Source organism: Mesoplodon densirostris, chromosome 20 (genome assembly GCF_025265405.1).
Source record: "Mesoplodon densirostris isolate mMesDen1 chromosome 20, mMesDen1 primary haplotype, whole genome shotgun sequence".
In the NCBI taxonomy this organism is placed as follows: domain Eukaryota; kingdom Metazoa; phylum Chordata; class Mammalia; order Artiodactyla; family Ziphiidae; genus Mesoplodon; species Mesoplodon densirostris.
The window spans coordinates 30,320,130-30,334,608 of NC_082680.1; the positions used below are offsets into that span (position 1 = coordinate 30,320,130).

General features: G+C 36.3%; 1 protein-coding gene across 6 annotated transcripts in view; it reads left to right on the forward strand.

Annotated features, from left to right (window-relative positions):
• The window catches only part of ADAM32 (ADAM metallopeptidase domain 32), a 196,240-nt gene that overhangs the window by 102,464 nt on the left and 79,297 nt on the right, over positions 1-14,479 (forward strand). For 5 of the 6 annotated variants that reach the window (XR_009530789.1, XR_009530788.1, XR_009530790.1 and 2 more), the window contains exon 12: positions 6,074-6,251. The exons of the other annotated variant lie outside the window; for it this stretch is intronic. Coding sequence is in view for 2 of the 5 variants with exons in the window: in XM_060085926.1 (XP_059941909.1) it covers positions 6,074-6,251 (178 nt within the window). In the remaining 3 variants the exon portion in view is untranslated. The remainder of the gene's footprint in view (positions 1-6,073; positions 6,252-14,479) is intronic. 6 annotated transcript variants of the gene reach the window in all.

A 14,479-nucleotide genomic window follows, 5' to 3' on the forward strand; every position in this document is an offset into this window, starting at 1 on the left:
ATATTTCTATACATTTCAAAATGATCACCATGATAAGTCTAGTTATATGTCACCATACAGATAGTACATAGTTACTGTGTTCCCCATTTTATTTTAAATATTTTACTTTTATTTATTTTATTTTAACTATTTTATTTTATTTATTTATTTTGGCCACGCTGAGAGGCACGTGGGATCTTAGTTGCCCGACCAGGGATCGAACTGGCGCTCCCTGCAGTGGAAGTGCAGAGTCTTAACCACTGGACTGCCAAGGAAGTCCCCACAGTACATTTTATACCTGTGATTCATTTATTTTGCAGCTAGAAGTTTGCACCTTTTAATCTCCCTCACCTATTTCTCCCCCCCCACCCCAGAAACCACCTCTTTGTTCTCTGATTCTATAACTGTTTCTGTTTTGCTCTGTTAGTTCATTTGTTTTGTTTTTTAGATTCCACATATTAGTGAAATCATACAGTATTTATCTTTCTCTGCCTGACTTATTTCACTTAGCATAATGCCCCCTAGTTCCATCCATGTTATCACAAATGGCAAGCTTTCCTTCTTTTTTATGGTAATTTCCACTGTGTGTGTGTGTGTGTATATATATATATATATATATATATATATATATATATATATACACACACACACACACCACATCTTCTATTCCCACTAATCTATTGATGGGCACTTAGGTTGTTTCCATACCTTAACTATTGTAAATAATGCTCTAGTGAACATAGGGATGCATGTATCTTTTCTAATTTGCATTTTTGTTTCTTCAGATAAATACACAGGAGTGGAATTGACAAATCATATGGTAGTTCTGTTTTGAAATTTTGAAGAATCTCCATACTGTTCTTCAGAGTGACTGTGCCAATTTACATTCCCACCAACAGTGCATGAGGGTTTCCTTTTCTCCACATCCTTGCCAACACTTGCTATTTGTTGTCTTTTTTGATAATAACCCTTCTGACAGGTGTGAGGTAGTATCTTCTTGTGATTCAGTTTCCGTAATGACTAACGATGTTGAGCATATTTTCATGTGCCTGTTGGCCATCTGTATGTCTTCTTTGGAAAAGGGCTATTCAGGTCCTCTACACACTTTTTCAGTTGGGTTGTTTTATTGATGTTGAATTGTATGAGTTCCTTGTATATTTTAAATATCAACCTGTTATTAGCTATGTCATTTGCAAGTATCTTCTCCCATTCAGTAGGCCACCATTTCATTTTGTTGATAGTTTCCTTCACTGTACAAAAGCTTTTCAGTTTGATGTAGTCCCATTTATTTATTTTTGCTTTTGTTTCCCTTGCCTGAAGAGACAGATACAAAAAAATATTACTAAGATCAATGTCTAAAGAGCTTACTGCCTGTTTACTTCTAGAAGTTTTATGGTTTAAGGTCTTACCTTTAAGGCTTTAATCTGTTTTGAATTTATTTTTCTACATAGTGTGAGAGAGTAGTCTAGTTTGTTTCTTTTGCATGTAACTGTCCAGTTTTCCCAACACAATTTATTGAACAGGCCGTCTTTTCTCCATTTTATATTCTTGCCTTCTTTGTCATAGATTAATTGACCATAAGTGTGTGAGTTTGTTTCTGGGCTTTCTGTTCTGTTCCACTTATCCATGTGTCTGTTTTTGTGCCAGTACCATACTTGTTGGATGACTGGCACTTTGTACCATAGTTTGAAATCAGGGAGTGTGATACCTCCAACTCTGTTCTTTTTCAAGATTTCTGTGGCTATTTGGAGTCTGTTGTGCTTCCATACAAATTTTATAATTATTTGTTCTAGCTCTGTGAAAAATGCCATTAATATTTTGATAGAAATTGCATTGAATCTATAGATTTCCTTGGGTAGTATGATCATTTTAACAGCAATTGTTAATGGGATTGTTTTCTTAATTTCTCTTTCTGATACTTTGTTGTTAATGTATAGAAATGTATCACATTTCCGTATGTTAATTTTGTATCCTGCACATTTACTGAATTCATTGATAAGTTCTAGTAGTTTTTTGGTGGTGTCTTTAGGATTTTCTATATATAGTATCATGTCATCTGCAAAAAGTGACAGTTTTCTTTCTTTGTTCCCAATGTGGATTCCTTTTATTTCTTTTTCTAGTCTGATTGCTGTGGCTAGGACTTCCAATACTATGTTGAATAAAATTGGTGAGAGTGGAAATCCTTGTCTTATTCCTGATCTTGGAGGAAATGCTTTCAGCTTTTCACATTTGAGTATGATATTAGCTGTGGATTTGTCATATGTTTAGATCTGAAGTGAGTCTCTTGTAGGAAGCATATGTATGGGTGTTGTTTTTGTATCCATTCAGCCACTCTGTGCCTTTGATTGGAGCATTTAGTCCATTTACATTTAAATTAATTATTGATATGTATGTACTTATTCCCATTTTGTTAATTGTTTCGGAGTTGTTTTTGTAGTTCTTTTTTTTTTTTTTTTGCGGTATGCGGGCCTCTCACTGTTGTGGCCTCCCCCGTTGCGGAGCACAGGCTCCGGACGCGCAGGCTCCGGATGCGCAGGCTCAGCGGCCATGGCTCACGGGCCCAGCCGCTCCGCGGCATATGGGATCCTCCCAGACCGGGGCACGAACCCGTATCCCCTGCATCGGCAGGCGGACTCTCAACCACTTGCGCCACCAGGGAGGCCCTGTAGTTCTTTTTTTGTTGAGGTCCTCTTCCTTTTTTCTCGTTTCTTATGATTTGATGCCTACATTTGGTGTTATGTTTGGATGTCTTTCTCTTTTGTGTGTGTATATCTACTATAGATTTTTGGTTTGTCATTACCATGAGGTTTGTATATAGCAATATATATATGCTTGTTTTAAGTTGCTGATCTCTTAAGTTCAAACACGTTTTAACAACCCTGCATTTTTACTTCCCACCCCCAATGTTTACTGTATTGACATCACCTTTTTGTTTGTTTATCCCTTAACTACTTATTGTAGATGTAGATGATTTTACTACTTTTTTCTTCTAACCTTCCTACTAGATTTATAAGCTGTTGATTTATTACCTTTATTGTATATTTGAAGTTCCCTATAAGAATTTTTCTTTTGTAATTTTCATATTTCTAGTTGTGGCCTTTTCTTTTTCACATAGAGAAGTTCCTTTAACATTTCTTGTAAAGCTGGTTTGGTGGTGCTCTTTTATTGGCATTTGCTTGTCTGTAAAAGTTTTGATCTTGCCATCAAATCTGAATGAAAGCCTTGCCAGCTAGAGTATTCTTGGTTGTAGTTTTTCTTCCTTTCATCACTTTAAATATACGGGGCCACTCTCTTCTGGCCTGCAGAGTTTCTGCTATAAAGTCAGATGATAGCCTTACAGGAGTTCCTTTGTATGTAACTTGTTGCTTTTTCCTTGCTGCTTTTAACATTCTGTCTTTATCTTTAATTTTTGTCATTTTCACTACAGTGTGTCTTGGTGTGTTCCTCTTTGGGTTAATCCTCTTTGGGACTCTCCGTAACTCCTGTACCTGGATGTCTGTTTCCTTTCCCAGGTTAGGGAAGTCTTCAGCTATTATGTCTTCAAATACAATATGTTCTCTGCCCCATTTTCTCTCTATCTTCTCCTTCTGGGACTACTATAATGTGACTGTTAGTATGCTTGATATCGTCCCAGAGGTCTCTTAAGCTGTCCTCATTTCTTTTTATACATGTTTCTTTTTCCTGTTCAGCTTCAATGATTTTTCACTACTCTATTCTAGCTCACTGATTTGTTCCTCTGTATCATCTAACCTATTGTTGATTCGTTGTGGTAGATTTCTTATTTCAAGTATTGTATTCTTCATCTCTCTTTGTTTCTTCTTTGCATTTTCTAACTCTTTGTTCATGTCTCACCCTGTTCATCCATTCTTCTCCCGAATTTTTTGAGCATCTTTATGATTGTTACCTTGAACTCTGTATCAAGTAGATTGCTTGTCTCCTCTTCACTCAGTTCTTCTTTTGGGGTTTTATCTTTTTCCTTCATTTGGAACGTATTCCTCTGTTGCCTCATGTTTCCTAATTTGCTGTTTTTATTTCTATGTATACGGTATTTGGTTGTTTCCCGAACTTGGAGAAGTGACCTTTTGTAGATGTCCTATGCATCACAGCAGCACACTCCTCTCTGGTCCCAGAGCTATATGCTCTAGTGGTCCCCCTAAGAGGACTGTGAGGGTCCTTCTATTGTGACAGGCTGACTACTGTGGGTGGTCTGGTAGACTTGGCTGGACTGGCTCCCTGTCCAGTTGGTTGCCAGTCCCTGCCTTGTTCGGAGGCTGCTGGCCACTGGTGGGTGGAGCTGTGTCACAAGGTGGCTGACCGTGGAAACCCATGGGGTCCTGGGCTAGTGCTGGCCCAGTGGTGGGTGGACCTGGGATTGGGGTGGGTGGCTATGGGGCCAGGGGTCCTGGATCGAGTATCAGTCTGCTGGTGGGTGGGACCAGTTCCTGACATGGCTTACTGCATGGTCCAGTGTGTCCAAAGCTGTTGACAGCCTGCTAGTAAGCAGGGCTGGATCCCGGGTTGGCTGATGAAGGGGTCCGAGGTGTCCCAGAGCTGGTGTTAATCTACTCGTGTAGCTCAGAGGGTCCTGGGCCTGGTGCTGTCCTGCTGGTGGGTCAGCCGGGGCCTGACATGGCAGGCTGCAGGGCTCTGATGGTCCTGGTGGGGCTGGTGTCTGCCCACTGGTTGGTGGGGCCAGAGTCCAGGAGATACCAGGGCTGGTGGTATCCCCTGGTGGGAGAGGTTGTGCGAGTGTTGAGCTGGCTGGTGGGGGGGTGGCTGGTCTCAGGGAGGCTAGAACTGGCTCACTGGTGGGTCACCCACCCAGGGGTATGGGTCTTGCCTTTACCACGTCTCCACCCTTCCCACCCATCTACTTGTGGTTCCTTCTTCATATCTTTAGTTGTAGAAGATCTTTTCTGCTACTCTTCTAGTCTTTCTCATCAAAAATTGCTCTGTAAATAGTTGTAAATTTGATGTGCCCATGGGAGGAGGTGAGCTTAGAGTCTTCCTACTCCAAAATCTTGGTCATTCTCTAATCTGTTCTTAATTTTTTTAATTGTAGTTGAAATACTCAACAGGAATTCTCTTAACCAATTTTAAATTTATTACTTAACTACAGGCACTATGTTGAACAGCAGATCTCTATAATTTATTCATCTTGTATAACTGAAACTTTATACCCATTTTACAACTCCCCATTTCCCCCTCCTCCTAGCCCCTTGTCAACTCTGCATCTATGGGTTTGACTGTTTTAAATATCTTGTATAAGTGAAAGCATGAAGTATTTCACTTTCTGTGACTAGCTTATTTCACTTAGCATAATGTCCTCGAGGTTTTTCTGTGTTGTTGCATATGGCAGGACTTGCTTCTTTTTTTTTTAAGGCTGAATAATATTCCATTGCAGATATGTACCACATTTTCTTTATCCATTCATCTTTCAGTGGACATTTAGGTTGACTCCATATCTTTGCTGTCATGAATATTGCTGCAATAAACATGGGAGGGCAGATATAACTTATATATCCTGATTTCAATAGTTTTAGATATATACCCAGAAGTAGGATTGCTGGATCATATGGTTGTTCTAGTTTTAATTTTTTGAGGAAGCTCACACCTGTTTTCAAAAGAGCCTGGACCAAGTTACATTTCCATAAACAATGTACTAGGGTTCCAATTTCTCCACATCCTCGACAGCACTGTTTATCTATTTTTTAAAGAATCATAGCCATCTTAACAGGTGTGAGGTCTTTTTTTTTTTTTCATTTCTCTGATGATTAGTTATATTGATAACCTTTTAAGATACCTGCTGGTTATTTATATGTGTCTTCTTTGGGGAAATGTCTATCCAAATCCTTTGTCCATTTTCTAGTTGGGTTGTTTCATTTTGCCTATTGAACTTAATTTTGTTTTAAGAAGATATGTATTCCAGTGAATGAAATCACATGACCTCCTGCAGAATGACTTTGGCCTCTGAGCACTTGTTATGAACATTTATCATTACCTCTTGAATTTAACATTTTGAAATTAACTTATATAATATAGAATTGTGTTTTCAGAAGTATACTGCCATGACATTATATGGATTCATCTTTAGGCAATCCAGTGGTGTGAAGACTTTTAGCAGTTGCAGTTTGAGTGACTTTGAAAATTTCATTTCAAATATGGGTGCCCAGTGTCTTCAGAATAAGCCACAAATGCAGAGGGCTCCGGCAACAATCTGTGGCAACGGCAGAGTGGAAGGAAATGAAATCTGTGACTGTGGTACTGAGGAAGTAAGTCTGATAATTGGAAAATTGATAAATTTATTGTTTTAGTTCAACTCTTTGTCATAAATGTTATCTCAAATATGACTGAGTACTGTGCAAAATATTGGCAGTAATGAAATCAAGGTTGAATTACATACAAGAATATACCATCTAGATTTAATAGGTTGAAGAGTTTTGGACAAATATAAGAATATTCCCCAAATATTATTGCTGACAGGAAAAAAGGGAAGTCTACAATGAGCTTTTGGTTCCAGACTAAATATATAAAATCTTTCAAACCTGTGCTTAACCTTTGGACATTTGATAAGTGTCTTATTGAAGATTAATGTGAGAACAGACCATCAAGTATCCTTTAGGGTATTGCTTCACACTGGAATCAGCAGTATGGGGAGGGAAGACTGTTAAAGTTACAGTCTGAACATTGGGTGATTTTGATTACTCACTTGATAGAGAAGCCCTAGAGAAAATACAATGAACGCAAAAGGTCCAGGGCGTAATGCTTCTAGACAGTTTTTTGCAGCAGAACTGCAAGTATCATAAATGTTCATGATCATAAGATAGAAATGATATTAGGATTGGATACATGCATGGGTCAGAACAAACTTGTACTCATATCACATTGTTTTAATACTGTGCCATTATATTATGTTTCACCATTTGGTAGAACAAGTCCTCCCTTTTTACTCTTCATCTGTTTTTAAATCAATTTTCTTGGAGGCATCATCTGCGTACAATAAAATACAACAAATATAAGTATACAGGTGGATGAATGTTTGCACATGTACACAAGCATTGGTACAATTCAGATAGTTTTTTTTCATTTTTTAAATTGACCTACAGCACTGTGTTAATTCCTATTACACAACATAGTGAATCAATATTCTATACATTTCAAAATGATCATCTTGATAAGTCTAGTTATGATATGTCACCATATAAAGATATTACATAGTTATTGACTATGTTCCCCACACTGTACATATTATAATCATGACTCATTTATTTTGCAACTAGAATTTTGTACCTCTTAATCTCCCTCACCTATTTCTTTCCTCTCCCCAAACCCCTTCCCTCTGGCAACCACCTGTTTGTTCTTTGTATCTATAACTCTGTTTCTGTCTTTCTATGTTTGTTCATTTGTTATATTTTTAGATTCCACATAAAAGTGAAATCATAAGGTATTTGTCTTTCTCTGTCTGACTTATTTCACCTAACATAATACCCTCTAGGTACATCCGTGTTTTGTTTTGTTTTGTTGTGGTACGTGGGCCTCTCACTGCTGTGGCCTCTCCCGTTGTGGAGCACAGGCTCCAGATGTGCAGGCTCAGCGGCCATGGCTCACAGGCCCAGCCGCCCCGCGGCACGTGGGATCCTCCTGGACCGGGGCACGATCCTGTGTCCCCTGCATTGGCAGGCAGACTCTCAACCACTGCGCCACCAGGGGAGCCCCCATCCGTGTTTTTACAAATGGTAAAATTTCATTCTTTTTTTTATGGCTGAGTAATATTCCATTGTATATATGTACCACATCTTCTTTATGCATTTATCTATTGATAGGCACTTAGTTTGCTTCCATATCTTAGTTATTGTAAATAATGCTGCAGTGAACATATGGGTGCATATATCTTTTTCTTTCATTGAGTATCAATTATTTAAAATATTATATTAGTTTTAGGCATACAACATAGTGATTAAATATTTTTATAGACTGTACTTCATTTAAAGTTGTTATTTTAAAAAGGGCTATATTTCCCTGTGCTGTATAATGTATTTTGGGGCTTATTTATTTTATACATAGTAGTTTGTACCTCTTAATTCCATCTTCCTCCTCTTCCCTTTCCCCACTGGTAACCAGTAGTTTGACCTCTATATCTGCGAATCTGTTTCTGCTTTGTCATATTCATTCATTTGTTTTATTTTTTGTATTCCACATATAAGTGATAAAATAGAGTACTTGTCTTTGTCTCTCTGAGTTATTTCACTAAGGATAATACCCTCTAGGTCCATCTATGTAGTTGCAAATGGAAAAATTTTATTCTTTTTTATGGCCGAGTAATATTCTATTGTATATGTATACCACATCTTCTTTATCCATTCATCTGTTGATGGACACTTATGTTGCTTCCACATCTTGGCAATTGTAAATAATGCTGCTATGAACATTGGGGTGCATGTGTATTTTTGAATTAATGTTTTTGTTTTCTTTGGATATATATTCAGGAGTGGAATTGCTGGATCATATGGTAGCTTAATTTTTAGGATTTTTTTTGAGGAACCTCCATACTGTTTTCCATAGTGGGAAACAGTGTACAAGTGTTCTCTTTTCTCCACTTACTTGCCAACATTTGTTATTTGTGATCTTTTTGATGATAGCGATTCTGACACATGTGAGTTGATATCTCATCGTGGTTTTGATTTGCATTTCCCTAATGATTAGTGTTGTTAGCATCTTTTCATGTGCCTATTGGCCATCTGTATGTTTTCTTTGGAAAAATGTGTATTCAGGTCTCCTGCCCATTTTTAAATCAGGTTATTTGTTTTTTGGATATTGAGTTGTATGAGCTGTTTATATATTTTGGATATTAACTCCTTATCAGGCATATTATTTGAAAACATTTTCTCACTTTCAGTAAGTTGTTTTATGCTTTGGTCAGTGGTTTCCTGTGCTGCACAAAAGCCTTTAAGTTTAATTAGGTCCCATCTGTTTATTTTTGTTTCCTTTGCCTTAAGAGACAGGTCCAAAAAATATTGTTGCAGTTCATGTCAGAGTGTTCTGCCTATGTTTTCTTCTAGGAGTTTTATGTTTTCTGGTCTTATATTTATGTCTTTAATCCATTTTGAGTTTATTTTAATATATAGTTTAAGAAAATGTTTCAGTTTTATTCTTTTAATGTAGCTGTCCAGATTTCCAGCACTACTTATTAAAGAGATTGTCTTTTCCGCATTGTATATCCTTGCCTCCTTTGTTGAAGATTAATTGACCATAAGTGCATGGGTTTATTTCTGGACTCTCTACTCTGTTCCACTGATCTATGTAGCTGTTTTTGTGCCTGTATCATACTGTTTTGATGACTGTCTCTTTGTACTATAGTTTGAAATCAAGGAGTATGGTACCTCTGGCTCTGTTCTTCTTTCTATAGATTGCTTTGGCTATTTGGACTCTTTTATGTTTCCTTACAAATGTTAGAATTATTTGTTACAGCTCTGTGAAAAATGCCATTAATATTTTGATAGGAATTGCATTGAATGTATAGATTGCCTTGGGTACTATGGCCATTTTAGCAATATTAATTCTGCCAGTCTATGAACACTGTATATCTTTCCATCTGTGTCATCTTCAATTTCTTTCATCAGTGTCTTATGGTTTTCCAAATACAGGTCTTTTACCTCTTAGTTAGATTTGTTCCTAGATATTTTATTCTTTTTGATACAAGTCTAAGTGGGATTGTTTTCTTAATTTCTCTTTTGTTAATTCATTGTTAGTGTAAAGAAATGCAACAGATTTCTGTATATTGATTTTGTATCCTGCACTTAAGAAAATGGCAGTAAGTACATACCTACCAATAATTACTTTAAATATAATTGTACTAAATGCTGCAATCAAAAGAAACAGAATGGCTGAATGGATAAAACAACAAGACCCATATATATATATACTGCCTACAAGAGACTTACTTCAGATCTAAAGACAAATGCAGACTGAAAGTGAGGGAATCAGAAAAGGTATTCCATGCAAATGGAAATCAAAAGAAAGCTGAGGTAGCAATACCTATGTCAGACAAAAGAGACTGCAAAACAAAGACTGTAAGACAAAGGACATTATATAATGATTAAGGGATCAATCCAAGAAGATGCAACACTTATAAATATATATGCATTTAACATAGGAACACCTAAATACATAAAGCAAATATTAACAGACATAATGGGAGAAATTGACAGTAACACAATAATAGTAGGGGACTTTAACACCTCACTTACATCAATGGATGGACCATCCAGACAGAAAATCATTAAGGAAAGACTGGTCTTAAGTGACACATCAGACCGGATGGAATTAATAGAAGTAAATATAGAACATTCCACACCAAAGCAACAGAATACACATTGTTTCAGGTGCCCTGTAACATCTCCAGGGTAGATCACATGGTAGGCCAAACAAGACTCAGTAAATTTAATAAAATTGAAATCATATCCAACATCTTTTCTGACTAGAATGCTATGAGACTAGGAATCAACTACAAGAAAAAAAATGCAGAAAACATAAATATGTCAAGACTAAACAATATACTGCTAAAGAACCAATGGATCACTGAAGAAATCAATTAGGAAATTAAAAAAAATACCTGTAGGCAAATGAAAGCAAAATGCAGTGAACCAAAATCCATGGGACAAAGCAAAAGCAGTACTATGAGGGAAGTTTTTTAGTGATACAAGCTTACCTCAGGAAACAAGAAAAATCTCAAACAACCTAATCTTACACCTAAAGTAACTAAAAAAAAAGAAAAAACAAAACCCAAACTTAGTAGAAGCAAAGAAATAATAAAGATCAGAGCAGAAATAAATGAAATAGAGACTAAAAAAATAGATTAATTGGGCTTCCCTGGTGGCGCAGTGGTTGAGAGTCCACCTGCCGATGCAGGGGACACGGGTTCGTGCCCTGGCCTGGGAAGATCCCACATGCCACAGAGCAGCTGGGCCCGTGAGCCATGGCCGCTGAGCCTGCACGTCCAGAGCCTGTACTCCGCAAGGGGAGAGGCCACAACAGTGAGAGGCCCGTGTACTGCAAAAAAAAAAAAAAAAAAAAAATAGATTAATGAAGCTAAGAGGTAGTTCTTTGAGAAAGATAAAGAAAATTGTAAACCTTTAGCCAGACTCATCAAGAAAAAGAGAGAACCCAAATCAATAAAATCAGAAATGAAAAAGGAGAAGCTACAACCAACACCACAGAAATTCAAAGGATCAGAAGAGATTACTTCAAACTATATGCCAGTAAAATGGACAATGTGGAAGAAATGTGCAAATTCCTAGAAATGTGCACTCTACTAAGACTGAACCAGGAAGAAACAGAAAATATGAACAGACCAATTGCCAGTAATGATATTGAATCAGTAATAATATTTTTAAAAACTACCAAGAAAAAATGTCCAGGACCGGATGGCTTCACAGGTGAATTCACCAAACATTTAGAGAACAGTTAACACCTGTTCCTATGATAATAAACGACCATATATATGCGTCTTTCCCTGAATTCTTTTCTGTTTATTTGTCTGTCCTTATGCCATTCCACACTGTCTTAACTAATGTACTTTTCAGTAAGTCTTGAAAACATTGTGTGTAAATCAGCCAACTTTGGTCCTCTTTTCCAAAATAGCTTTACTATTCTAGGACCATTTTATTTCCATGTAAATTGGAGAACCAGCATGTGAATGTAGGGACTTTGATTCAAACTGTGTTGTATTCATACATCAATTTTGGGGGAATTACTTTTCTTACCAATATTAAGTCTGCCAATCTATGCACATTGTGTATCTCTCCACTTATTCAGATCTTCTTTAGTTCTTCTATAGATGTCTTATTTTGATAGTGTTTAAAAATTTTACTTAACAATTGTATCATTTATTTAACAATTGTATACAATTGTATCACAATTGTATAACAGTTAACAAATAAAATTTAACAAATTTTATTTAACAATTTTATTTAACAATTTCATACTAACAATAGTATAAAAATTACAGTGGACTTTTCTGAATTCTAGTGTTGATTAGAAGTGCTGAGAGTAGCCTTCTTTGCTTGGGGGAAAGTTTTCTGACTTTCACCATTAAATATGATATTAGATATAAGCTTTTTAAAAAAATAGATGCCCTTTACCATATTGAGCAAATTTCCTTCTATTTCTAGTTAACTAAGAGTTTTTTAAAATTGAATAAATTTGAAGTGTAATATTGTAAGCTTAAGTTGTACAGTGTGTTACTGTGATACATTTATATATTGTTATATGATTGCTGATGCAGTGATATTTATTACATTACATAATTACAGTACAATATTAGTGTCTATATTTATTATATTGTGCATTAGATCTCTGTGGCTTATTTATTGCTCGATACAAGCGTGTACCCTTAAATACCATCACTCTTACTCCTCTGCCTCCGCAACCCCTGGTAACCAGTACTTTACTCTGTTTTTCACAGGTTTAAAGATTCCACATATAAGTGATATCACACAGTTCTTGTCTTTCTATGTTTGACTTATCTCACTAGCATAATGTGCTCAAGGTCCACACATGTTGTTGAAAATGGGAGGATAGCTTCCATTTTCATGGCAGAATAACACATTTCATTGTGTATGTACCAAATCGTTTTTATCCATTAATCCATTGATGGGCATTTGGGTTTTTTCCATATCTTGGCTATTGTAAATAGCCAAGATTTATTGTGATAAATGCATATATCTCTTTGAAATTCTGTTTTCATTTCCTTTGGGTATATACCCAGAACTGGAATTGCTGGATCATATGGTAGGTCTATTTTTAATTTTTTGAGGAACCTCCATATTGTTTTCCATAGTGGACCAATTGGTTGGACCTATTTACATTCCCACCAACAGTATATAAGGCTTCCTTTTTCACCACATCCTTGCCAGCACCTGTTGTCTCTTGTCTTCTTGGTGATAGCCATTCTGACAGGTGTGAAGTGGTATCTCATAGTGGTTTTGATTACCATTTCTTGATGATTAGTGATGTTGAGCATCTTTTCATGTGCCTGTTGGCCATCTGTATGTCTTTAGAAAAATGTGTATTTAGTTCTTTTGCCCATTTTTAAATTGGAATGTTTTTTTGTTGTTAACAAATTGAGTAAGTTCTTTATATAGTTTGGATATTAACCCCTTATCTGATACATGGTTTGCAAAAATTTTCTCCCATCATGTAAGTTGTTTTTTCCATTTTGATAATTGTTTCTTTTGAGGTGCAGAAGTTTCTGAGTTTGATGTCCCACTTGTTGTTCTTTCTTTCGTTGTTTGTCCATTTGGCATCACACCCCAAAATTTATACCCAAGACTAGTATCAGTGAGGTTTTTCCCTACATTTTCTTCTAGGAGTTTCATGGTATCAGATCTTATGTTTAAGTCTTTGATCCACTTTGAGTTAATTTTTCCGGGTAATGTGGGATAGGAGTCATTGTCATTGTTTTGCATGTGTTTCTCTAGTTTTCCCAGTTGTTGAAGAGAGTATCCTTTCCTCATTGGTTATTCCTGACTCCCTTATCGAATATTAGTTGACCATATATGCCGTGGTTTAGTTTTGGGCTTACTATTCTGTTTAATTGGTTTACATGTCTATTTTTGTCCCAGTACCATACTGGTGTTTGTTTGTTTGTTTTATTATATAAGTTTCAGGTGTATAGCACTATAATTCAACATCTGTATACACTACAAAGTGATCAGCACCACAAGTCTATTTACCATCCATCACCGTATAGTTGACTCCCTTCACCTGTTTCTCTTACCTCCTAACCCCCTTCCCTTCTGGTAACCGCTAATCTGATTTCTGCATCTATGAGGTTTTTTGGTTTTATTTTGTTGGCTTTTTTTGTGTGTGTGTTTTTTTGTTTGTTTGTTCATTTGTTTTGTTTTTAGATTTCAGATATGAATGAAATCATATGGTATCTGTGTTTCTTCATTTGATTTATTTCACTTAGCATAATACCTTCAAGGTCCATCCATGTCGCAAAAGGCAAGATTTCATTATTTTTATGGATGAGTAAGTATTCCACTGTGTATGTATACTAGGTCTTCTTTATCCATTCATCCATCAGTGGATACTTAGGTTGTTTCCACATCTTGGCTGTTATAAATAATGCTGCAATAAGCATAGGAGTGCATATATTTTTTCTAACTAGTGTTTTTGTATTCTTTGGATAAATACCCAGAAGTGGAATAGCTAGGTTGTATGGCAATTCTTAATTTTTTGAGTAATCACCATTGTTTTTCATAGTGGTTGTACTGATTTACAGTCCCATTAACAGTGTACTAGGGTTCTCTTTTTCCATATCCTCTCCAACGTTTGTTATTTTTTCTTTTTGATAATAGTTATTCTAACAGGTGTGAGGTGATATCTCATTGTGGTTTGATTTGCATTTCCCTAATAATTAGTTATGTTGATTATCTTTTCATGTGCCTGTTGGCCATCTATATGTTTTCTTTGGAAAAATGTCTGTTCAGTTTCTGCG